General features: G+C 41.1%; 1 protein-coding gene across 1 annotated transcript in view; it reads left to right on the forward strand.

The window, feature by feature from the left end:
* Positions 1 to 3,072: 3,072 nt before the first annotated feature.
* The window catches only part of LOC106899178 (T-box-containing protein TBX6L), a 33,489-nt gene continuing 11,248 nt past the window's right edge, over positions 3,073 to 25,313 (forward strand). The window contains exons 1-6 of the mRNA XM_014960889.1: positions 3,073 to 3,175; positions 8,979 to 9,099; positions 11,201 to 11,315; positions 17,442 to 17,521; positions 18,171 to 18,312; positions 21,197 to 21,524. Coding sequence (XP_014816375.1) covers positions 21,509 to 21,524 — 16 coding nt within the window. The 5' untranslated portion in view covers positions 3,073 to 3,175; positions 8,979 to 9,099; positions 11,201 to 11,315; ... (1 more) ...; positions 18,171 to 18,312; positions 21,197 to 21,508. The remainder of the gene's footprint in view (positions 3,176 to 8,978; positions 9,100 to 11,200; positions 11,316 to 17,441; positions 17,522 to 18,170; positions 18,313 to 21,196; positions 21,525 to 25,313) is intronic.

Genomic DNA, 25,313 nt, shown 5'->3' on the forward strand with positions numbered 1-25,313 from the left:
CTGTTGTCTCTGTTCGTCTGAGAGGGCAAGGTGCCACAGTTCTGGAAAAAGTACTCCCCTTCCTTTTCTTCCTTAGATAAGAAGGCAGCAAAGGAAGGGAGTGGGGGGAAGCCTCTTCCTTTTCTGACCTGGGACCTGGGTCAGCCAGTGTTGTCAAGATTGCCAGCAGTGGGTTTGCTTCCCCATTGAGGTGTGATCTGAATTCTTTTTCACCTATCTGAGTATCTTTGGATGCTGAGGAACAGCATATGGGGTGGACAACACACAGTGAACGGGATCACCTAGGATATTTGGCTGTACAAATTAGCATTTAATCCACTATTACAGCAATCGCTCTCATTCACTGTAAGGGTAGTGAATAGACCCTAGATAAAAAGAAACAGCATCAAACTTTGTATTGCAGGTTTATTATCATATTCTATGTTATTTGTTTGAACAAAAAGTAATATGTAAGCAAGTGAGTGTGTCTGTCTTGGCTCTATTAGCAATTGTTTCTGTAAATTGTTCACTTACTAAAAGTGATAGGTGAGGTGGAAAAGATCAGGTAACTGAATGGTAAAAGCAAATGGGTATTTTCAGTAGTAATATGTTTTCAATGTGTGCTCTTTAATTTGGTATAAGTTATTATAAATGCAGTGTATAGCATACTCTATAGTCATTGACTGGTAGTAGGCTAAGGTATCTTTAGATAATCAGGAATGATCTTTATTTTTTTAGAAGATGGCAAAGGAAAAAAAGAAGTCAGCTTCTTATGAGAAGTGGAACACAACTTGGAGGATGTACGTCTAAATACAGCTTTTTCACCCAAATAGAATAGACACATAGTCTTTATGGCTAATGTGTATTCTTAAATGTAAGACTAACTTTAACATCACATTTAAATTGTTAGGTCTGCACTTTTAGCATGTGTTTGATGTCTGATGACAGAGCATTTGATTTTCTTAATTGACTTCGGTCACTGAAAATGGATGTTTTACTTTATTATTCTTAAGGATTCCTTGGCATTAGGCATTTGCTTTTTTTTTTGCCCCCGAAGCTTGCTAAAATGCCTGATCTTGAGCTTTTTTTTTGACTCCTAGTCCTGCTTTTTAAGAAGGATTTAATTTTTTGCTGCCTAAGGAAAAGCTAGAACAGTAAGTGAAACTGTTCCTGTCAGCAAAGAGACCTGAACTTTGCTGATCTGCTCTAAACTCATTTTAATCTTCAGACTATACAAATGTGCATCTTGTTTTATCCTATATTCAAAACTCTTACTTGTTTTTCCCCTTTTTTTTTTTTTTTTTTTTTAAGTCTATGATCTTTTATTCACACTGTGCTGTTGAGTAGCTCAGGGACTTTTTCTCAAGCTCAAGACGTTACTGAGAAGGAACTACACAGGCCACCTCCTTCAACTCCTGCCCTTCTGCTAATGGCTAAATAGTGCATTGCTCAGCTGTGGGCCATCTCCTGCAAGGGGTGTTACTGCTGATTTACGCTGAAGGAGCCATTCTTCTGTGTGTGAATTGAAGGAGCCATTCTTCTATCATCTCTCTGTAAGTACAGTTTCTGTAGTTCTTCAGTTCAAGGAACCATATCCTGGCGAAGGAGCCATTCTTCTGTGTGTGAATCGAAGGAGCCATTCTTCTATGTCTCTCTGTAAGTAGAGTTTATATAGTTCTTCAGTTCAAGGAACCATATCCTGGAGCGAAGACGCCAAGACCAGTGGATGCATTTACATACGTTTGGCTGAATCACCATCCCTAAAGGTATTTTGAGCAAGATCTTCAAATCCTTACACACAGAAGTATTCTCTTAATGTGGAATCTTCTGAAGCCTGGCAATATAATTTTGTGGAATTTTCAAAAAAAACCCAAGCATTATGGCAAAACTGCAGTTAGCTTTTAGTGGAGCGAAGACGCCAAGACCAGTGGATGCATTTACATACGTTTGGCTGAATCACCATCCCTAAAGGTATTTTGAGCAAGATCTTCAAATCCTTACACACAGAAGTATTCTCTTAATGTGGAATCTTCTGAAGCCTGGCAATATAATTTTGTGGCATTTTCAAAAAAAAAAACCCAAACATTATGGCAAAACTGCAGTTAGCTTTTAGTTTACTTGAAGTAATTTCTTTTATTTCGGTCTAATCCTAGTTGCAATAGCTTGAAATCCCAGTATGGTCCAGGTCCAACTTGCCAACTCCCCCTTTTCAGAGTTGTGTATCAAATATAAACACAACATCTATTTTCAGGATTTACTGGGTAGCTGTTGCTTCTGAAATGTCAAGTGTTCCATGGTGCCTTTCTAATGTGACAGACAAATGGCAGCTACTGAAGGATATTTCTTTCGTAATTTGGTTTGGTTTGGTTTGGTTTGGTTTTTCCCTGTGAGGCTGTGGGGACAGGAATGTCTGATACCTAAAGTAAACTTAAAGGTAAGGTCTGTGACCCAAGTGGGGCGCAGGGGAGGCTTTTATTACTTTCCCCTGCCTTGCCCCCACCAGTAATTGTTTAAAAAGCAAATCCTTTTTGGCTACTGAAAATCCAGACTGTTAAGACTTCCAGGCAAATAGCAAAACCGTTTCTGTTCCAAAACAAATGGAAACAGAAATTATTTTGAACTTGATGTCAAGAGTAATTTGTGGGTAGTTGATACCCTTTCTGGGCATAGTTTTTACACGTGGTAAGGTATTTTTCACTGATACCATTGTTAAGGTATGTAGTACTGGCATTTGGCTGTGTTCAATACAATTTCATTCCCTAACACAAGGATTATGTAATCCATGTCTAGTTAAGACCATCGAGAATTTATCTCTCTGAGGCAAGGACTAGAGTTTTACTAAGGATTAATTTTGTTGGGCACAGCTGTCATTAATGCCTTCTGCCCACTGTCTCACAAAAAGTAATATTTCATTCCACAACCAAAATATCAAATCAAGGAAGATACTGAGTATCTTCCTTAATTTTATCATGTACTAGGGTTTGTCAGTTGTTGTCTCTTATTTTGATTTTAGTTTTGGGTTTTTTGGTTTTTTTTTTAAATTAGAATGAGATTTCCTCATGAATAATGAAATTAATGTCTTTTGCAGTCAAAATAAACACCATATGGTCAGGGAGAAAGGGACCAGGAAAAGATGAGGAAGGCTGCCGGAGCTGATTAGGAGACAGAATGGACTGACTGGAAACGGAGGGGCCAGGTGAGAATAGACTAAGTCTTACCATCCAGGGTGGGATCACAGCATTGTTAAATTCAACACTCTGGTTTTGGCACTGGTGTTGATATTTCAAGGAAGCTGAAAAATCCATTGTGTACATAGCTTGTGCATACAGTGTACATAGCTTGTGTGTACAGTGTTACATGTCGCACAAAGCTCACTTCTGTTCCTGCAGGTGCTTGTCCTATTCTTTAAGGAAAAGGGTGGTAGAGTAGATGAAATGGGGTGCTCGGGAGAAAAAGCAGCAGGCATAAACCTTATGATCTCTTTCTTAGTCATGTAAGGTTGGGATGAAGAAGCTTTGTTCTTGCAGTTGAAGGTGATGGTAAGAACTTCAGTGTAGGTGTTGAGTGCTAATTGCCATCTTTCCCTTTTTTCTAGCTGATGACTAGGAATCCCCTGATGCTAAGCTTTGAAGCGTGTGTCAGGATTTGGGGAGTAACCTTGGGGTACTGTATCACAGGCCATCTGAGCCCAAGTTATGCCTTTTTGAAAGCTTCTCTGTGGGGGACTGAGCTGTTGTTGCAGAGCTCAGTGCAATGGGTGGCACTGTGAAGGGTAACAGACCAATGTCTGAGAGTTGTTGGCTTCTGGAGGATGGCTTATCTTTGCTCGAAGGGCTCTTTTGCATTAATGCTGGAGACTCCATGCAAGTCTTTTAGCTACAGCTGACCCTTAAAAAAAGACTTGGGGCTTTAGAGACTACATATGAACGTGTATGTTTGTTTGATTTCCCTCCCTGTCCCCCCATACCACAAGCCATCTATACCAAGCACATGAGCTATTTGCCATGTCCTTAGGAGTTCAATAGATAGTTCAATAGTTGCAGAAGCTCCAATGCAGGCTCAGATGCAACAGTACAGTAGCTATGGATGTCAAGGGTCTTTTTTGTGTATTATCTCAAAAATATTTTCGATCGTACGGATGGCCTTATCCCTAATGAAATGTCATGTATGAATAAGAACAAGGCATGTGGCAGATCTGGCTGGGGTGCAGTCTCAGGACTGTGGGTCTGTCTCTATATGGGCTTGTGCCCAAAGTTCATCCTGTGTCATTTGGGAGCTACACGGTCTGCTCTGGTAGCACTAGAGGGGGCCCTAGGACAGAGAAGAAAAGAAAAAAGGGGTTAAAAAACAAAGTGTGGGGAAACCAACTCTCACCCCACACCAAACCTTAAAATGGATGACTGGGATCTATCTTTAAATTTCTGAAAGACTTAAGTTACGTTGCTGTTTTTGACCTCACCTACTTCTGAGAGCCTACTGCTGCTGTACCATATGTCCTTTTTGTAATGTATAGTCTGATTCAAAGCAGAGGCAATGAGAATCCTCATAGTCTGTTCAGAGGGTTCTGTCCCATGTTCCTGGCCACAGCAAAAAGCAAAGAGTTCACCTTGTTACCCTTAATATTACAACTTAGCAGCAAAACACTACCACTGTATACATGCTTTTCACACAAAATCTGTTTGCCCTGTAACTGCTGTAACTGTATTTTTCCTTTTTTTTTTTAATTCCCCTATAAAAAGCCTACTGGGTATTTTCCATTTTCTTAATGTGCAGCATATTATAGTCGGGGAGAGAAAGTATGTTTTGACAGTTAATCATGTGTGAAAGGACTCAAATAATGCTTTCATCTTCATCAGTGTAAATCCTGATTAATTCAGTCCTAGTTCATTTTGCAGTGATGTACTGCTGTAACTGGGCCCAAGAGTAGGTGGCAAACATGCAACTTGCAGATCTGTACAGTGTTTTTGAGATAATTTCATTAAAGTAAAATTCTAATTAGGGGCAATAATGTGTATGAAAATGATGGAAGAAATACGTAGCTTTCAAGCTTGGAAAAGCTCTTGTGTAACAGTCTCTGTTGTCTAAAGTAGCCAGGAGGTCAGATGCAGTTCTGTGGTGCAGAAATGCACGTGATGTGGGACAGTGGGATGGAGCTCAGGCCACGAACCTACTACAGAATCGGAAAAACAAAGTTACTTCTACCAAGGGGAAAAGTAAAATGGCACTTCTGCCGTCATTTAAGATTTATCTGTGCAATTTAATGATTGTGTATGTAGCTTGGTAGAAAAGCATTCCATTATATAATCCCAGTGGGAGGAGCACTTTGCAATATCTCTTAAGTACATTGTCTTATTGGAGGAAACTGCCTATCTAAAACCGCATCAATATCTATGGTAAAAAGTAGGTTTTGCTCTCAGGTTGGACATGATATCCCTCCCTCAATTTTTATTTCTCAGCCTATTTTTTCCTCGCCCTTCTCTTTCAGAGACCCTGCAAACAACAGTGAATTCCAGTATAAATGGAATATGATCAAAGCTCCTATTGATATAAGCATGTGAGAACCACATTTCATTTTAGTTAGTGATATTATTCTAACTACAAGTGAAAAGCCATGGAGCAGGCCAAAGGCATTTTAGACATCTATGTGAATGCTTAATTGTTACATGTGACTACAATTAGCTGAAGAACCTGTCTACATATTCAAATTCTTTTTACTTCTCTGAGGTTTTTGACAGATACAAAGGGCTGTTCACAAGAAGTAATATGCAACTGAGTTTTATTTGCAAATATGCATTGCATGAACATTATCTAATACAGCATTGAACACATACTGTTCAGTAGTAATTAGTAAAGGATGTTGTATGAGCCAAAAAGCTTCATACTTTAGAAATATTCTTTGATTCCTTGTAATGTAAATCACACCAGGGATTCAGTTTCCTTAAGTTACACACTAAAATGTATGGAGTCACATTTTTTTCTTCCAAATGTGTGAGTATATATAAAATGTAACTCCTTCAATAAGATTGCAATGATCATTTTCTCTTCCCCATTAAGAGATGGCACTAGATGTATTCTCAAAGAATAGCTTAACTTGTTAATTGAGTCAACATATAAAACCACCATGCTACATGAATGTCAGAAAGCAGTAGTTTGAGTACAGAAATTTGTCACCTAGGAACGTCTAGACTGTATATTAGATTTCCATTAAGTTAGAGTGGGCTAGAAAAAAAAATTAAGGTTTAGAAATTCATAGTGGAAGTTACTGAGCTTACAACATCAATTTGCAACGCTATGCCCTCAAGTAATCAATGTAAGTTCAAATAAATAACAGTGCTGCTATGACTTTCCCAATAGACAGCACTGCTGGAAGTTCTTCCTATACTTAATAAGTAAATGGGCTTTCCTGGGAGCAAAACAAAGGGTCTGACGTGTTGTCTCCCAGCAAGCAGCAGCGGTACAAGATGTTTTTTCAGTTTGGCTTTTATGAACATAATAACAGCTTGGGATTGCATATTGTAAAGTATTGCTGCAAAAAGTAGTGCAGGAGTTTCTTGGTAACTTGGGTCCATTGATCCCCTTGCTTTCCTAGTGTAAAGAAGTCTTTAATTTTTGCCAGTGCAGTTAGAACTTGCCAATGGCATCTGGACAGTGCTGCTCACATTTTAATCGTGAGAAGACAGAGACTTGGCTCTTTCTATAGGAACCAAACAAGCTGACTGCATTTATTGGTACACTCTTGGATGCACCGTGATGCTCCTCATTGTCTCTAAAATCAATCTTCCAGATGAACTGGGCGAAGATTCTCCTACAGTGGCAAGTTTTGTCAGGCCTGTACTTTTATTTGGAAGTTGTTAATATAGTGGGTTTTCTCAATGTAAAAAAAAAAATGAGAAAGCAGTGCAGGATGGCTGGAAAGCCTGCAGCCTCAGAGTCATTTTAATCCCTCTGTGTCTCCCACTGCCTCCCCCTCAGCTACAAGTGGGTCCCTGTGGGGCTGGGGTGGCAGGTGCTGGCCTGGGGCTGCCACCCTCCCTCCCTCTGCAGAACCAGGAGCTCCCAGGCTGAGCTCCTCCAACGGGTACTGGCAGCTGTTTTGGGGCAGACACAGGGTCCTTCAACAACTGCACATAATTCAGATGACTGCCCTGGAGATGTTACCGTCTCAATTAATGAGTTTGCTTTTAGGCAATTGATAATTGAATTAAAATGTAAGAGAGAGTAAATAGTATGTGCTTATATGCGCTTGTGCTGCACTGGGTTTTTTAATAAGGTGAACTTCTTGCAATTTTGGTGAAACTCAGAAAGACTTACATTATCATTATAATGCACAGTTTTGTGTATGGTCACGTTACAGTAGTGACAGCTCAGCTACAAAGACAGCACAGTGCAGCAACTGTCCTGTTACTAGTTCTAGGAAAAGTACTAACGGAAAAGTAGCTGTAAAGAACATTAAATTATGGAAACGTTATTTCCAAGTGCAGAGTCTGCTGGGGAAGAGGGACAGAGGAGGAAGACAGTGTTTCCTCTAAAATATGAGCCTGATTCAACAAGGTACTTAAGTATGAATGACTACTGCTGATTTCAATGAAGATGAAAAAGGGCATCATCAGCTTATATTTTACCGTAGGCTCACATTGTATACATTTTCTTTAGTGACCTAAGGTATTTCTACAACTAAAATTTCCATTGAAAACGGATGCTTCAAAATAAATAGCTTAACTTTCTTAGTACTTGTAAATTCAGAAATTCACAGGTAACCACTGAAAAATGTAAAAGGCTAAAGAAAAGTGGAAGTACCTCTGCTAGTAAAAATTTCAGCCCAAATGAAATTTGTGGGAAACTGGGTGACTGTAAAGAATAGGCTTGGGTATGGCAGGGTGTGCAAATAAAATGGCAATATAATGTGACATTTTGATCACAGATCAATCAGAGTAAGCAGGAACAAACTATAGTTTTTAAAATTGTGGTACATTCATTTGAGAGCAGTACTAAGGAAGTCAAAATTCCCCCATTAATTCTCCCTGAAATTATGATGGCTATGGCATATAGGTGAACTTTGGAGGGCAATTGGCATTATCTACATAAGTTCCAGGAAGGGAGATCATAAAATGAAGTTCCGTTTAGTGATACCTGTCCTGGTGTAGTCCCTGGGACAGGGTGTTTATTAGGAATATTATTTTCTTTAACAACTTTCTCTCCCATCCTCAGTGATTGATATTGTTCCAGTGAGGAAAGCCTGGTGGCTTTCAGAACAGCAGCAGCAGAGCTGGTGATATTTACTGAATGTGATGGAGTAGCAGCTGGCTCATTCTTGGTGTGTTCTCTGTCTGGGCTTTATCAATATTCACTTTCTGCACCTATTTCATAATAACACCATTGATTTATTGGTTAAATCACAAGAGTCAAAAGAACTGAATTGTGCATCAGAGCTTTTCCCACTAGCTGGTGAGTTTTTTGATTAATCCATTTTCTATTGCCATAAAATGGAAATTACTTGTCAAAAAAACCCTTTTCCCAAATTGCCCCTGAATTTGAAGCTAGGACATTTTTATATATCTTAAATTGTTACAAGATAAAATTATAAACTAATTTTAGTTAAAACTATGGCTTCTTTTTTTTTTTTTTTAATTTTGAGTGAATGAATATTAATATCCAGTAGGAACTGCTCCTATAGCTGAGTTAAATAAAAGCAATAGAAAGTCACCTGAGTTTTTGTCACGGTGAATAACACAGAGCTTCCCAAGAGCAGAACTGTGGAGAAGACTAGCAAGTGTCCACTCATATAAATGTAGAACATGCTCAGTTTTTTTGAGAGTCCTTAGCTCTGATTGCTGAGAAATTGGGATAATTCAGTGCAGCAAAACGAAGTCTTTTTTCTAATCAAGACTGACTTGGATTTTTCAGGTTCTCCCATTCGCCACTTGAAATTTCCTGTGTCTTGTAACCATTTAACAATATGTTACTAACCATCCATTATGTCCTGCCTTATTCTCTTTTAGATGAAAGAGCCATGTAAAAAAAGAATTCGCCAACCCCTGTGACTGAATTTGAGCGATAATGTCAATGGAATTAACACATTGCCATTGTTGAATGGTCTCCTGTGGCTATATAAACATCAAGGTAACACATTTCCAAAGCAGCAGACATTACTGCTGTGATACTGTTGTTTTGAAAATATTTTTTTGCTGCTGAAATACTGTTGTAGATTTAGTATTTTGCCTAGTGGAGGATGATGTTAAAACAACAACAAAAAAAAAAAAAAGAAAAGGTTGATTTTGCTTGTTTTATTTTTGCTGAATTCTGCTTTATTTGCTGAAGAAAATCTATTACATTGTTTGGCTAAACATGGACTAAGAGTGCAAGTACATTGAGGTTTATTTAAGATGACCTCTTATTGGCAAATACATTTAAATGATAGTTCTCTTATGGGTCTAATTCCATTTCTGAAGAAGACTTTCTGAAAAACCTGGGGCAGAACTGCCTTCAGAAAACCCAGGGTTCTTCAGCTTGGAAGGGGTTGCTCAAGAAATAATTCTCCCACACTGGCTTCAGCCATTAGCATAACTTTCATCTCTGCAAACAGAAATAGACTGAGACTTAAAGACCTTTGCTATGTTTCTGAGTAGAATGTAAGATGTAAGTTTCAGTTTTAACTCTAAGGATGGCAAACAACTCATGAGGCCAGGCTAGTCAAAAAACTTTTTAACTGTGATTATGCCACTGTAGGCTCATTGTCACTGGCTCACCTAATGCAAGAGAGAAATAACTAACGTGGATGTTGCACAGAAAGTGTTTGTAATTCCTTGTATCACAAGATCATTGACAATGGCTGCACTACAGGAGCCAGAGCCAGTCAGTTAGGACATGCAAGTAACAGTAATGACTTCCTTTATTATGAGTTTCCTGGTCCTGGTTGCATATGGAAAAAAATGTGTATTTCTGCAAGTATATTTTAATTTGACTTCAGGCAAGAAAAAATTCAGGCAGTAAGTGCTAAGCCAGAACCTAACAAGTTCCCTTCCTAAATATCCTTTGTTTTACTTCTCTGCAGTCACCTTTAAACAATGAGTCAATAGGTTTGCTGTATTTCTACTAATCAGAGACCATAACTCAGGTATCAAAAGGTGGGAAGTCAATCTTAAGGTTTGCCTGGTCAGACAAAGACAGACATATCCTTCTCCAGAGTCCCTGAGACATACCCACTGCCTCTACAAGAGCTAAATCAGTTCTTGAAAAAAGGACTTCACTTTGCAAAGCTGAATCTGGTGCTTTCATGGATGTTAGGGCTGAAACAGAAGAGGCGCAGGTTTTGTCCATCTTTGTTGTTTGTTACAAGAGCATCCCGGGGTTGAATTCCTCGAAGGAGAGGACTTTTCAGCAGGGGGAATGTTCTGTTTTCCTTTTGGGTAACAAAGGATAGAAAAGAAAGTTGTGATGGAAGGAGGGAGGAGCTGCCCATGGCAGGAGATTGTCAGGACATGGAGAATGACTTGGTGAATCGTGGGCACTCTGTATGAGTTAAATAAACTAAGTGGACATGGTTTGTGTAAACTGATGTCCTTTTTCTCCCTTGAGGGCTGTTTGAAAGTCTCTGAAAGCAGAGAGGAGAACAGCTAGTAAACTTTGTGCTTCAGAATTGCAGAAAAAATGCTTCTTTCATTCATGGATCAATCTTTTGTCAGCCCTAACACAATGGCTGATGGCTTTAGTGTATCTCCACTGTCACCCAAAGGCACTTCTTGGGAAATGAAACCCAGTGGCTCAATAACTTGACACTTTTCCCATCACTCTGGCCTAGGCCTAGGAGTAGGGAGGAGTACTCTACCAGGCTCAGCAATATTTAGATTTCAAGAGGAGTGCTCTACCAGGCTCAGCAATATTTAGATTTCAGTCATGACTCCCTTGGGAGTCAATAGCTGGTCTTTTGTGAATTATGATGTATGAAAATATAGGATTTTATTTTTGTAAATCCTCAGCTGGGTACAAAAGCTGATGGCAGGACCCCTGAGCCCAGCAAGAGGATAACAATGGCAGACATATGCAAACTCATTAGATTATTTCTTTTTTCTTCACTGTGTCTTACCTTGTGTTTTTTCCCTTCTTTCTTTCTTTCTGTCCTCACTTCTCCATACCTTTTTTCCCTACCAACCCACTTTTTGAAGTAAGGGACCACTTTTCTGAAGAACAGGAGTTATGGAGCCCTTCTGCATTTATTCTCTAGGGTTCTTCAGGAAACCTGTCTGCAGATGGCTCACAGTACCAGTGCCAAAAGGGGCTCCAGCCTTGCAATAGCTGCAGCTTTGGCCAGCAGCAAATAACGCCAGTGACAACGTCAGGTAGGAGAGAGTGGTCTGTCATCTGAGTCACCTAATATCTCATGATTTTATCACCTCAGACTGTAGTAAAGTAACTGTGTATATATATACTGTGAGACATAAACATCTAGCAAAAAATCTTATGAGGAAAATTCAGCATGATTACCGTAGCTTGTTTCCTGTTAATTGACACTAGGTCTTCATTGTCAAGATTCTGAACAAAAGGCAGGCCTAACCTTTGCTTAGGGTGGTTGTTGAGGTTCAAACTTGAGCGCAAAAGATTCTTTCTTTTTTGCATTTCACTTGATTTGCACTTTGACTCCCTTCTGGATGATCAGTGTTTCAGCTCTGGAGCACTCTTTACCAGTTTGTTTTACAGCAGAGTGAAAGAAGCCCTGCCACTTCCCTGCTCACTGATATGCTGTTTTCATAGATGCATCCTATGGTTATATTTGGTTGGAAACAAGAGCATCACACTTACTGCAGAAAACCATATGAGCAATCTCTATTTTGTAGCCTCCTTAATATTGCCATGTTTGTTATAGGTGGATTATGGCTGAACATCATCGTCTTCAAAAGAAAAGTTTAAGTGATACTAAACAACTCTTAGGGGAAAATCTGGAGGCGGAGACAAGGAACTGCAGAAGTTAGCAGTTCCTCCCTTGAATAACTCCTTGGCTGTATGATGTGAAAGGAAGAGAAGTTGTTCCATCCTTGAGAGGAAATACAAGACAAAGAGGTCAAAAAGACATAATGGGGGACCACAAATGGGCTTAGATTTCAAATTTTTGCCTCAGGTTTCTGATAATCTAATCCAGTCCTCCCAAACTGCTGTCATAACTTCTCTACTCTGTCCTGTAGAGCACAAGCACTCTTTAGATCTGGTTGGCTCTTTCTAGACAGTAAGTAGTTATATGAAAATGAAGTAGAATACTAGCAATTTCTGCAAAACCGTAGCTGACTGCAGGGATGCAAACGGGTTTGATACCATTGTCCAGTCCTCCTGATTGCTTATCTTATCTCTGGCTCCAGTTCATTTTGCACTTGGTGCACAAACACCAGCCCAGGTTCTGTGTGGTGCTGACCAGTATGGATGCCTGCACCTTACCCTGGAACGTGGTAGCTGCGTTTTCATTCCTAGAAGTGATTCTTATGGCTGTGGCAGCCTATCACAATTCCAGGGTGACCTTCTTAATCTCTTTTTCTCACTCCATCAATCTTTCACTTTGCATGCCACAAAGGAATGTCTCTCAATGCAAAATGTGCATGAGCAGGGAGAGAGAGATGGGCAGAACTCAGACTCTAATGCTTTTAAGTTAGAGTACATACATTTTAAATTAATTAGTTTAAGTTAGAGTGTATATACAATTAGTATAATTGATCATTTTTTGTACTTTGGACATAATAAACCCCCCTAGAATTCTGCAATGGAATTTTGCCACAGCTTTATCCAGTAGAAGCCTTTGAAACCTCAAACTGTTGCGGAGAGATATTCCCCAGAGTGCAGCAATATTCTCAACATTTCTTCTTCTGAGGTTGCATCAGGTTAGCTTTTGATCACCCAGGATTTGTGTGCAGGAACATCATGGAGAGGCAGAAAATAAATGCTGAATTGTCCTGTCTCTAACAAATATATGTGAAACGTGTCTAAAGACTTGCTTGATCTTGCTGCCTGTCTTTCCCTCCCAATAATTTTTTTAACCCAGTCTCCTGGTTTCAGCCCAACTTGGCAGAAGTGTAGAAGTCACACAAATGTGTTAGGTCCTATAGGTTTCCTGAAAATGCTCTTTCTGAGGGAATAGCTGCAATATGGGTTACCATAATCGTAGACAGTAGAGAATTCAAACAGGAAAGCTTTTTAAATGCCTCAGTTATGAGAAAAGCATCAGTCAAGGCCCAGGATGGGCCACAGGGTACATGTAGCAATGCACACGTGTGAGTATTCCTTGCACCCTGTCATAATCTGCCTGGTTTGGGTTTTCACTTAGTATTAAGAGGAAGAAACTGAACAGCACCAAGCCAGCAAAGTGCTGTGAGCTCCTTGGTGGTGAGTCCAAACCTCCACTGCAGGCAGACTGAACTCTCACTGAATCTGACCGTCAGTAGCTCCCTGCAGAAGCTTAAATCAGTAACTGCAGTATTAGGGGGAGGCAAAACCAGTGAACTCATTCTTGATAAGCATCTAACCTGTGCTCAGAAGGAATGCTTGCTCTCACATGTGACTTCTGCATGCTCCTCTGCACTCTTCTTAGCAGAATTTAAATATGTCTGTTTAATTTACGTTATACTGTTGTTTGTGTCTACATTTGGTTGGCAGGCATGGCTTGGGTTGTAAGCTGTCAGTCACTTAAAAAGTTTTGCCATCACAAAAGCAAGTATTGTGCTTTTAAGACTGGTACCTATTATGTGTGCGTTAGTGATTGCTAGGTTAGAGGGGAGAAGAAATCTAAGTCATTTATGACTAAGCAGCTGAAATCCAGTATTTTCAGTATAATGCCATCGTTGCACACCTCTGTTTCCTCAGTCCAAGTGGAACTTGTCTGTAAAACTGTTCGGAGAGCTCAAAGCCATGGGTCGCCCCTTGGGTTTCTCAAGGAATTGCAACCAACGCACTTAAATCATTCAAGTGCCTGATGTTCTCAACAACTTAAAAGCATTTGTCCACTATAGTAGGGCTAATTTTTAATTTATTTTTCTAAACACATCTATCCAAAATGATGCTAGGCTTTTATATTCACAGCAGGGAGCATTGTGAGGTTTAAATATCCCTTTAATCATTAAGGATGTAATAAAAACAAGAATTGTTCTTTGAGCTGCAGAGTGTTACCCAGGGAAAAATCTACTCTGGAGCTTACAAATGTGAGCTGAAGAGACAAACTGGGCAATAAAATCCACAACTACGGACCAAACCGGCTAAAAGTTGGTCTGTAGCTGCCCATCAGGAGCTGAGACTCGGAGGGGGGAAAAGGCCATTCAGCACCTCTAGAGCCATAAGAGCCAGGTCATAAACATTTCACAATCTGCTGGGTAGGGGGAGGGAGCCGTGGGGCTGTGATCCTGCCTGGAGTTTGTACCCCTGGCCCATGACTGCGACAAAGAATGAGTATGAGGAATTTGCCAAAATGAGAAGAATGGAGGAAAAAATCTAGACAGATTAGGGATTGCAGGGAAAAGTGGTAGCTGTGGTTATTTCCATTCATGTATGTTCATGACAGCTTCATCCCACTGCAGACTTGAGGAATCCATGAAATCTGACAGGTGCTTTTTTCTATTATCGGTGATGTTGAAGGATTCTTACCTGAATATTGTTACTGTGGACACCAGTATCATTTTGCTGCCAGGTGATGAATGCGTTGGGTGAGAAAAAGTATTCCTCAGAGTTTATCCAAGGACTTTCTGCTTGAAATGAATACGTATTTCCAGCTCTTTGTTTCCTGCAGATTATATATGTCCCATCATAATGCTCTATATCAGCTTTCAGAAACTGTCTTGCAGGATGTACTGCATGAAGTCTCCTGGCATTCATTTTGGTTTTATGGGAGATCCTATAAATAGCTCAGCTCAGGCTCTACAGGTTAGTTAGAGATCCTGTGGGTTCAAGTCCCTTCTTCCTGTGCACAGTTGTATGTACCTATGGCTATATAACTTTCATAGTTCTTTTTTAGAGAAATGATAAATTGTAATGTAAACGGGGAAAAAAAATGCAGTAATAAAATCTTAGTAAAATGAAGCATGAGTTATTGTAGAGTGATCTGAATTCAATTCTGCTACATATAATTTAATTTATCTGTTCTCTCATGCTTTCTGGTATTCTTAATTATCTTCCTCAAAAAGTTCTTTAGAGTCAATAGTGATGTTGGAGGATCAGAGCTCTACTCAGCTCTGCAGAGCTCACAACAGATTTTATTTTTAAATTCCAAAACCTTTAAATCTTAACAATTTTCATTTGCTCTTTGAAGATAGTTCCTTTGATCGGGAATTGTGCTGTTTATTGATTTCCTGTTTTGATTCGAACTTCACTGTAATGAACAGTATATGGAAATTTCTTTATGAAACTGATAGAATAAATCTGTGTTGGCAAAACAAAGTGACTTGCAAACCGACTTGCGTGATTGAAGCCTGGCTTTTGATCTGTTGGTTTCGTGGCTTCACAAATGCTTGTGTGCCAACGAAAAAGATCTTTTGCAGAAACCAAAGTAGTATGACAGCGTGTCTGCAAGTCCAAAAAGTTTCGATACAAGCTTCAGGGTTTGGGATGCTGCTTTTTCTTGAAAAAATGGGCTTTTTAACTGAGATTGCTGAAGCACTTTTAGCTGGGCTTCCATTCAGCAAAATCCATTCTGCTCAGGATTTTTTTCTGGGCTCAATTCACGGTTAAGTAAACTGCCAGCAATTTTTAAGCTCTGCATGATGCTTCTCTTTGCATATGAGTGTGCGTGCATGTGTATAAATATAAAAGTATCTGGATGTTAAGCAGAGCTGCCTTGCTGCCTGTTTCCTAGGGCTGATCCTTTACGGCTGCTGCTGGAGAGCGGTGGGTCGGGGCAGGGATGCTTGTCCCCAGGTGCGGGGAGGAGAAGAGCCTTCCCCGGCGCTGGAGAGAGGAGGCAGTGATTGCAGCGCGGTGCCTGGTGGCCGGTCCCGGCACTGTGCTGCAAAGCTGTTGTTGCTGCTGTAAAGTCCTTTCAGTCTGTATTTTTTGTGGATTTGAGTGGGACAGAGCGCTGAGCTGTGTCTGGGAATCACAATGGGTTGACAGGAAAACAGTGCACCTAACATCAGGAGTCTGTGAAAACTTGAAAGGGCTCTAGACAGAAATATTTTGCATTTGACTCTGGACTGTAGCCTTTGAGGCCAAACTCAGCCTTCGGTGTTAAGTGGCCGCTAAGTATTTCCCTTCTTGTCTCAATGCTAACTAACTGCTGGGAGAAGGGTGCATATTCCAGGAGGGCTGGGGAGGGCGGATATGATAAATGGGAGACAGGAGAGCATCCTCTCTTCTTTAGTTCAGGAGCACAGCTTTGTGGCCAGATACCTCAATCCACAAACCTGCAAGAGGAAAACCCTTGTATTAAACTTAGAATGTACAACTTTTCATTTACATGAGCCACTTTCACACGTTCCCTTCCAAAACAGATACAGCCTCCTGTAGGGTGCAGGCATGTGGCCGCTCCCCGCAGCACACTGCACCTTAGCCCAGGGATCCTGTTGGGAATTAGCGTTGAGCTGTTACCAACAGGCCCTCTCCAACCTACTGTTTTCTTTTGCCAAATGTGATTTATTTTTATTTTTTCTTTCTGAGAACACAGGGAAGATTTGGGGGTGATGCAATGTGGGGCTCAGCATGGGGCTTTCAGCCCTCCGGAGGTCTGCCTTTTTACAGGGCCCCTTGTAGGGGACCCAGGGTAGGAATGCCTGCATGGCAATGCACATACATGTAACATGCCTGAAGACACCAGCCAGCTTTTCCCAGGAAAGCAATCAAACCCAGCTGAAAAAAGGAGGGTATGGAAAGGCATTTCCCACCATCATAAGAAAATGCTGTGTTATGTGAGCTGCTGTAAGGAGCTGGGAAAGAACCATTCCTTATGCTGCCACATGATAGGGAATTTCATGTAGTACTTCTCAGAGTATCTCAAAACATTTTGGAAGCTTTTACCATCTCTGTAGCCTCCTGCAGAGACTTGCTCACAAAACTGCCCAAATTCAGGCAGTGCCTGAGCTGCTCGAGTTCAGCTGCTCTGTCATGACTGACCCTGCTCAGTCACGACTCAGGCAGCTCAGTGCTGCCCAAGGAATTGCACTTGTATTTCTTTTTTTTTCTGTATGAGACAGCGGTCACTACCAAGGAGAAGGAGTCACATGCCTTGAGGCTGGCACAGCTGTAGGAGCAATAGTTTCATCAGGCTTTTTCTCTGGAAAAACACTTTTCCCCATGGCCCTATGTGCATAATCAGGCCCCATTTGCTTCATAACAAGCTGAGCCTGTATTTAAGGGGCAGATTCGTGTATTCTGAAGCTGTGTGGAGAATCTGAGGTCAATTCTGTTTTTAATTAAGTATGAAAATAAGTAGCTATCAATGTAGGGCTATCTGTTTATTTTGTATTGGATCCTGTTAATGACACACTGTCCTTCCATGTTTTCAGTATTCATCCTGTGCAGATGGCAGAGTATCCCTCATAAAGAGTTGCCAAGATGCTCCGGGACTGTGGCCTTCATGTGCCAGGTGGGAATCTCTAAATGTGTCACATTTAAATGGCAGTAAGGCTGTCTTCGTGTTTCAGAGGAGAGTATTTATTAAATACCGTTTACAGTTCTCCATGTCATTTTTTTCTCACTTGTGCAAACTCAGAAGGACAACACTGTTTCACTTAGGCCCGAATTATTAAAGCTGATATAATGCATTCTCACAACCCTGTGCACAGAGGGCAGCCTGCGGGGGTAGGATCACTGGCTAAAGCCCTGGGGTGCTGCTCCAAGACCGGCTCTTTCAAAAGGTCATTGTTACTAATCTGGATTTCTGTTGCATTTCAGCAGTTTCCCAGACAGTAACCTCATCCCTCACACTTGAGCTTGCTCTCAGGGCAGAATGCTGTCCTGGAAGTTCTGACTGGACAGAGCAGGAGAGGTTTAGATTGGATATTAGGAAAAATTTCTTCACTGGGAGGGTTATCCAGGATTGGAACAGGCTGCCCAGGGAAGTGGTTGAGTCGCTATCCCTGGAGGTATTTAAAAGACTCCATCTAAACTGGATATTAGGAAGTGCTGAGGGACATGGTTTAGTGGTAACTTGGCGATGCTAGATAATGGTTGGACTCAATGATCTTAAAGGTCTCTTCCAACTAAAATGACTATGTTTCTGTGATCCTGCACAGCCACTTGCAGACTCGGATCTTGCGAGCCAAAACCTCCTGTCAGCTGACACACGTAACTGTTCTCCTGCAGCTGAGAGCCCCAGTTGCCAGCCAGAGATGGCAAGATGATCACCCCACCCGGGGAGAGCTCCCAGTTCAGAAGGTAGGAATGGGGATTGCTATGTGTGCAGAGCAGTTCCCTACAGGGTCCTGCTGAGTGTTAAGGGTTAAAGCTTCACAAGGGGAAGAAGTGCCAGAAAACATTTGCCTGACCACAAAACCCAGAGGGGAATGTTTCTTTCTAATCACCTCCTCAAAGAGATGCAAAGCAAAAGCTCTTGGTCTCTGCTTTTGTCATCGAACATCCCCTCCCTCCTGCCTTGGCCTACCTGGCATAGGGGAGAGCCTACTGTTAGAGCTGGGCACAGTGGGATTTTTACCTGCTGCTGGGAATGAGTTTGGAGCAGAGCTGTGTATGTCACTGACTTACACATGTCAGATCCACTATCTCTCTCCCATCCCTTTCCGCCCCACCAGCCTCCAATTTGCCAGTGAATTGTTAGACACCAGCACATTCACTTCTGGCTTCCCAGCAAACTGCCTGAGGGCACTCCGTGGACAGACAGACGAGGGTAATGTGCTAAATTCCCCCTTTGCTAGTAATGAATTTCCTGGGGATTGCTCCTGTTAGCCACGCTTTCCAGCAATAGTAACAAATTCACTTTTCTTTTTCTTTTTTTTTTCCTTTAAAAACCTTTCCTGTGCAACTAGAATGGCTGGGAGAAAGCTAGTTGTTAACTAGTCATGGGTAATTAATGACCCCACCTTCCCCATCAATCAGCTGGGGAACGCCAAAAGGATTTGAGTACTTGCAGCAAATGTGCTGTGCTCTAGACGGGCTGATACACAGTGTGCAAATGAAGTGGCAGCAGGAGACCATCTCATCCCCTTTCAGGGAGGAAGCAGTAAGTCATGATACACATCCCACGCTCTTGTCAGGTGAAGAGTCTGAAATTCCCAGTGCTGCTGCTGCTGTTGTGCAGTTTGGTACTGTGTGGGATGTTGATCCATCTTGCTGCTAGCTTGAATATGACCCAATTTTTGTTCTATTTTTCCTTTTCGGATTCTGATTATGGTTGTCTCTTCCACTTTCTACAATTAAAATACTAGCATTAGAAAAATGCGATATGGAGGGGCAGATTTGATGCTGGCTTTCCTTTTGTAGCAGCAGAAGAGCAATTCAATCCTGTTTTATTTGGGTGTGGTAGTGGCTGTGCAAGTACAAGCAGAGGAGATTTGACCTTGATACCATTTTCAGCTGATCTTTTCCCTTCCAATTTATTTTTGCAAGTATGTAATAAATAATCTCCAGTTGGGCGACATGTTGATGTTCCTCCACCACATGACAGTCTTCTCTTCAGTGGTACTGAGACTCCCCAGCTCTGGGTGTCCCCAAGTTAGCTGAAGGAGAAGAGCCGGTGGTCTTCTGTGTGATCTGGTAGTTTTAAAGGGATGTCAATAAGACTGGATGTGGTCCTTCCAATGTACCAGGAGCCAGCGGACCATCTCCTGCTATAAAATCATCCTCAGGACTTCTCAAACTCTCCAACTCTTTTCTTTTAAATGTCCTTCCTTGCTATACTAAGCATTGGGTTTTCTCTCCCTGCCTAGTACTGGGATGCCTAAAATTAAATATACTGCTGAAAAAGAGACAGTCCCTCCTCTGATTAAACTCCTTTGTCCTCTTTGCATGTCCTTGCTTTGTCTCTTCCAAGAGGCAGTAAAAGCCAGACTAAAGGGATGTTGTTCAGTTATAAAGACTGACTAAATAAAGTCAGAAAATGTTTTGCTCGTCAGACTAAAAATCGGATGTCCCAATAACATCACTGACAAAATAATTTAAAAAAATTATTTCACTGGGAGCAAAACTAGACCATGAATCAACTGCAGCCTTATCACAATGCTCTTTGAAATGAACAGAGCTCCTAAATTTGCTGTGCAGGATCCAGCACTGGCCCATTAAGACTGATATGCTGCTTTTGAGCTCTTCTTTTTGAACATCTTTGACCTTTAAATGTTAGTATAGCCATTTCTGTACACCAATGCCTAGAAGTCCCTTCTTCACCAAGGTGCAGCGGCTGTTTTGTGCCCTGAAGCATGAGACCTGATTGCTGTCTCTTAGCACTTGTAAGTACAAAAGCTAATGGTCACACTTGCAGAATAAACTAATTAAGGGAAAATGCTCAAGTCCTTCAGTTTCTGCTCAGCCTTCCCTTCAGTGAGAGCAGTGCCTTCAACAAGGCCTAAAACCAGTGCCTGATCCACTATGAGACACTTCCATCACTTGCACTAGCCAGCCAAAGGGGTTTGGGGCCAGTAAAATGCGATGTTAGCATGGCTGTGTCATTAAGTAATTACAACTTTCACTCATAAAGCCCAGCTGAAAGGATACTGAATGTAGAGCAGCCTTGGTTCTGAGCTTCAGAGCAGATGTGATGCAGTGTTGAGGATCCTGCCATAGAAAAACAGAGCAGTAGGAAATTTAAATGTGCGGTTAAAGAATCTCTGTGAATGCAGAGGTTGGGTAGGTAAGTAATCTTGTGTCACCAAATGCATTTCTGTTAGTGGACGAGACATCTGTTGGTGAATGGATGCTTTCTGCAGCATCCCAGTTGTGAGGACAAACTTTACCGCAGCCTATTCACCCACTTGGGAAGGAACAAGCTCAATACAGTCCTGATTCTGATATCAGAAATCAAGAGTAAAATAATTCTGGACTCTGGAGATGAAAATTATATCAAATCCATGGAATAAGCAGAAGGAAATTTTTCCCACTTGCTGTCTAAGGGATTTTTTTTTTATTTTGTAGGTAGGTCTTCAACTGATGTTTTTGGTTCTTCTATTTGTTTAAAAGTGTGTTAGCTATTTTGTAGGTAGGTTCTTCTATTTGTTTAAAAGTGTGTTAGCAGTAAATCAAGGTGCATTTCCCCTGTAGGGTTTCCTGTATGTCAAAGCCATGTTAATTCTCTTTGATTTTCTTCCCTTAGCCCCAGCCATTGCTGCAGATCCTTCCTCTCTTTGTCCCGTTGGACATCAAAGGATTGCAAGGGGACAGCCCTGGCGAGAAGCTCCTCCCTGCTCATTAGCCTCCATAAAACAGGAACTCACCTTGGCTAGCTGCGCCTGGAGTCCCATCCTCATCCCGGTCACTCTTGACACTGGATCTCAGAAGGGAAGGGCTTTTGCTTGCTTCAGGAAATCAGACCTGCTTTTGAACTGGACTATTTTGGCTTCCCTTGTAAGAACTCTGGTGGTTGTCTCAGCCAGGCAAGCTCCTAGACTCCACGGTACATGGAAAAATGCAAGCTTTACCAGGTAAGTAAAGGACTCCCTCCTTCTCCTTACTGCGCGGAAAGATCCTAGCCTTACACCAAGAGCATACAGTCATTTTAGAAAGACAAGTGCTCCTGAAGAGTTAGCAGCATTTATAGTAACATGAGTGTGGCTGGAGAGGATTTCAAAAATGGTTGGGTTTTTTGTAGGAATAGATGAGAAACTGTGGTTTGAGTGTTCTTTGTGAGCCTTGGAAGATTTTTTTGTAAGGTAGCGAAGGTTTACTCACAATTGAGCCCAAAACTCCCTTATTCTTATCACCTTGTGCAGTGTGATGGTTCACTGAAGGCTGGAGGTGTTATTTGTATATTGTCTGCAAAGTACCCTGAGTTCCTTCACTTTGAAGGCCACAGAAGGTTTGGAAATAATTATGTTGCTAATAATAGTTCTGGCACAAACTATCTGGTTTTTCTCTGCTTTTTCTCCACCCGTTGTAAGTATAAACCCCAAGCAGCAATACCCCACCTCTACCAGGTTCATGCCCAAATGCAGGATTTTTGTGATTTCCTTAGGGTTTTATTTCTGGTTTTCTTCATCAGCCCATCTCATAACATGCTGTTAACCTCTTCTGCATGGGGAGCGATCCGATTGGGCACAATGACAGATATGCATTGGGAAATGAAGTGCCAGTCCAGGTGCCACATTTGTCATTATAACTGAACCCCAAATTTAGTCTTGGGCTTTACATTGGAAGGAAACAACTACTTACCCAGTTTAGGCGTGCGGTTCCGCGTTTGAGGTGGCTGGGTATTCTCAGCTGCCTTTCTCTACCCCTGCAATGTGCCGTTTCATTCATAAGCAAAATACATGTGCAGTGACTCAGATAATCTTCACTTTCACCCATTGTTTTGGGTTTTTATATAGCACTGCATACTGTATTGATCTGATTCATACTGATTTCTGCCACTTCAAGGGAAGTTTGACTTGAAAGCAAAAGAGCAACAATGAAAAAATCACAGACTGTAGTACGGTATTTTATCACGTTAAAGATTCCAACTACTGCAGAAGTCATCTCATTTTCTTATTGAGTTTCTGGTGTTTGACCCCACATGGCAGAAATATTCCATGATGACTGGATGCATTTGAGAGGTGAAGCCATTTCATTTGTGGAATCACCATTCTTTAATTATTGCCAAAAAGCTTCCTGGTTCTGAGAAAAGAGGTACCCTCCAGGCAGTTGTGGTATTTCTACTGACATTTATAAGATCAGAGAACAGGGAGGGGTTTTTTTTTGGTTGTTGGCAAGATTAATTTTTCAGATAGCTTTATATATTGACATACATTTCTTCTCTGTGGTCACTGGATAGCTGTTAATGTTGGACCTCTTCACGCAGAAAATAACAGCAACAATTGTAATAATAACTGATTTTAGTGAAGGTAAGAAGCAGACGTTTTGCCTTGGAGTTTTCCCAGTATTGCAAACCCTGTCCCATACTTTGTAGGAAGTCTGCAGCAGATTTTCTGGCTTCATAACATTGTCTCAGTAAATGACAATTAATTGAGGGACTGCTTTGGGTCAGTGGATGATACTCCAGCATCTTCTATACAAAGATTTTATCCCCCTGCTAAGCATTGCTGAATGGACTCTCATTTCTCTTTCTCTCCTCTCCATCTCCAAGATAGGAAAGCCTGTCCTGTATAACTTATTCTAGATACAGAAACCAAAGAATAAACCACTCTTATTTGCGTAAGGACTTTAAAATCAAGCATGGAATAGATTGAAGATCTCTTAATTTTCAGTGCCTTTATCATAGCAGCTATCATCCTCTTCAATCTCATCCTGGCATATGTAGTATGTTTTAACATGTGCCACATGCGGTGTTACCACCAAAATGATGATAATAATGAATACTTTTAAAATAACTTACAACTAAAATTATTGGAAAATATTTAAATCTCCTTCAAATAATACTTGGAAAAAATAAAGTTACACAGAAGAGGAAACAACAGAAGTAGAGATTTAACATTTTCAGCTCAGGGCTTGGACACCCTGCCAGGAACCTCTTTGTGCTGTAGTTCCAACGTGCTGGTGTCTTTGTCGGGGAGACGTGTGTGAGTCTTGGCATTAGTTACAGAGGCAGAAACTAAGAGTGAATTCAAAGTGCCTTGCAAGCCAGCCTTTGGCTCTGCAACTACTCCAGCATCTTCTATACAAAGATTTTATCCCCCTGCTAAGCATTGCTGAATGGACTCTCATTTCTCTTTCTCTCCTCTCCATCTCCAAGATAGGAAAGCCTGTCCTGTATAACTTATTCTAGATACAGAAACCAAAGAATAAACCACTCTTATTTGCGTAAGGACTTTAAAATCAAGCATGGAATAGATTGAAGATCTCTTAATTTTCAGTGCCTTTATCATAGCAGCTATCATCCTCTTCAATCTTATCCTGGCATATGTAGTATGTTTTAACATGTGCCACATGCGGTGTTACCACCAAAATGATGATAATAATGAATACTTTTAAAATAACTTACAACTAAAATTATTGGAAAATATTTAAATCTCCTTCAAATAATACTTGGAAAAAATAAAGTTACACAGAAGAGGAAACAACAGAAGTAGGGATTTAACATTTTCAGCTCAGGGCTTGGACACCCTGCCAGGAACCTCTTTGTGCTGTAGTTCCAACGTGCTGGTGTCTTTGTCAGGGAGAGGTGTGTGAGTCTTGGCATTAGTTACAGAGGCAGAAACTAAGAGTGAATTCAATGTGCCTTGCAAGCCAGCCTTTGGCTCTGCAAAGAACATCCAAATTGGATCCTACAAATGGATCCACCACTGCAGAATCCCGCTGAAGGCGATCGCACACAACTGTGTAGTTGGCTGTGTGGGTCCATTAGCAAGCTTACACCCTGTAAAAAAAGTTACACAGAAGAGGAAACAACAGAAGTAGAGATTTAACATTTTCAGCTCAGGGCTTGGACACCCTGCCAGGAACCTCTTTGTGCTGTAGTTCCAACGTGCTGGTGTCTTTGTCGGGGAGACGTGTGTGAGTCTTGGCATTAGTTACAGAGGCAGAAACTAAGAGTGAATTCAATGTGCCTTGCAAGCCAGCCTTTGGCTCTGCAAAGAACATCCAAATTGGATCCTACAAATGGATCCACCACTGCAGAATCCCGCTGAAGGCGATCGCACACAACTGTGTAGTTGGCTGTGTGGGTCCATTAGCAAGCTTACACCCTTCCTAGGCTCTAGATCCCCATGCCAACTATTAATGTTCTGGTTTTCAGCCTCAAAAGGTACACACAAAACCTGCAGGGTAAAAGACAATAACTAAATTTTAAAATCTTTGCTGCAATGTTTACTGTACATGCAGCTCTTTTTCCCTGTCTCCTGTAGCATCTCACTCATACAGGTGCATTGTGGACTCATTTTGTTAAAACCCAGATTATAACATCTGCCTTTGATTTTTAATTCAGTATTGAACCCCTTTCACTTCAATTCCTCTTCATTTCATTCGAAGTCTCCCCTCAATAAGGACTCCTGAGATCTGCCTTGTTGTAGTCTCATTTAACGGCATTGGAATTTGCTTACAAAAATGTTAATTGTAAAATTCATTTGGGGAAGGAGTGAGCATCTGTCTAGCTAATCAAAATCTGTTTGCATGCATTTGTGACTGGATGACTCCTGTGGGAAATCAGCCCAATTTTATTGTAACTCCTTTTGATACATGTGCTGCACTGAGCTACCGAATGCATCGGCTCATGGCAGCTTTCATGTCTCTGCAAGAGGATATGGGGGAAGCTTTAGTAAGAAGATGTTAACAGGCTAATC

Source organism: Calidris pugnax, unplaced genomic scaffold, assembly GCF_001431845.1.
Source record: "Calidris pugnax isolate Ruff unplaced genomic scaffold, ASM143184v1 scaffold32, whole genome shotgun sequence".
NCBI lineage: Eukaryota > Metazoa > Chordata > Aves > Charadriiformes > Scolopacidae > Calidris > Calidris pugnax.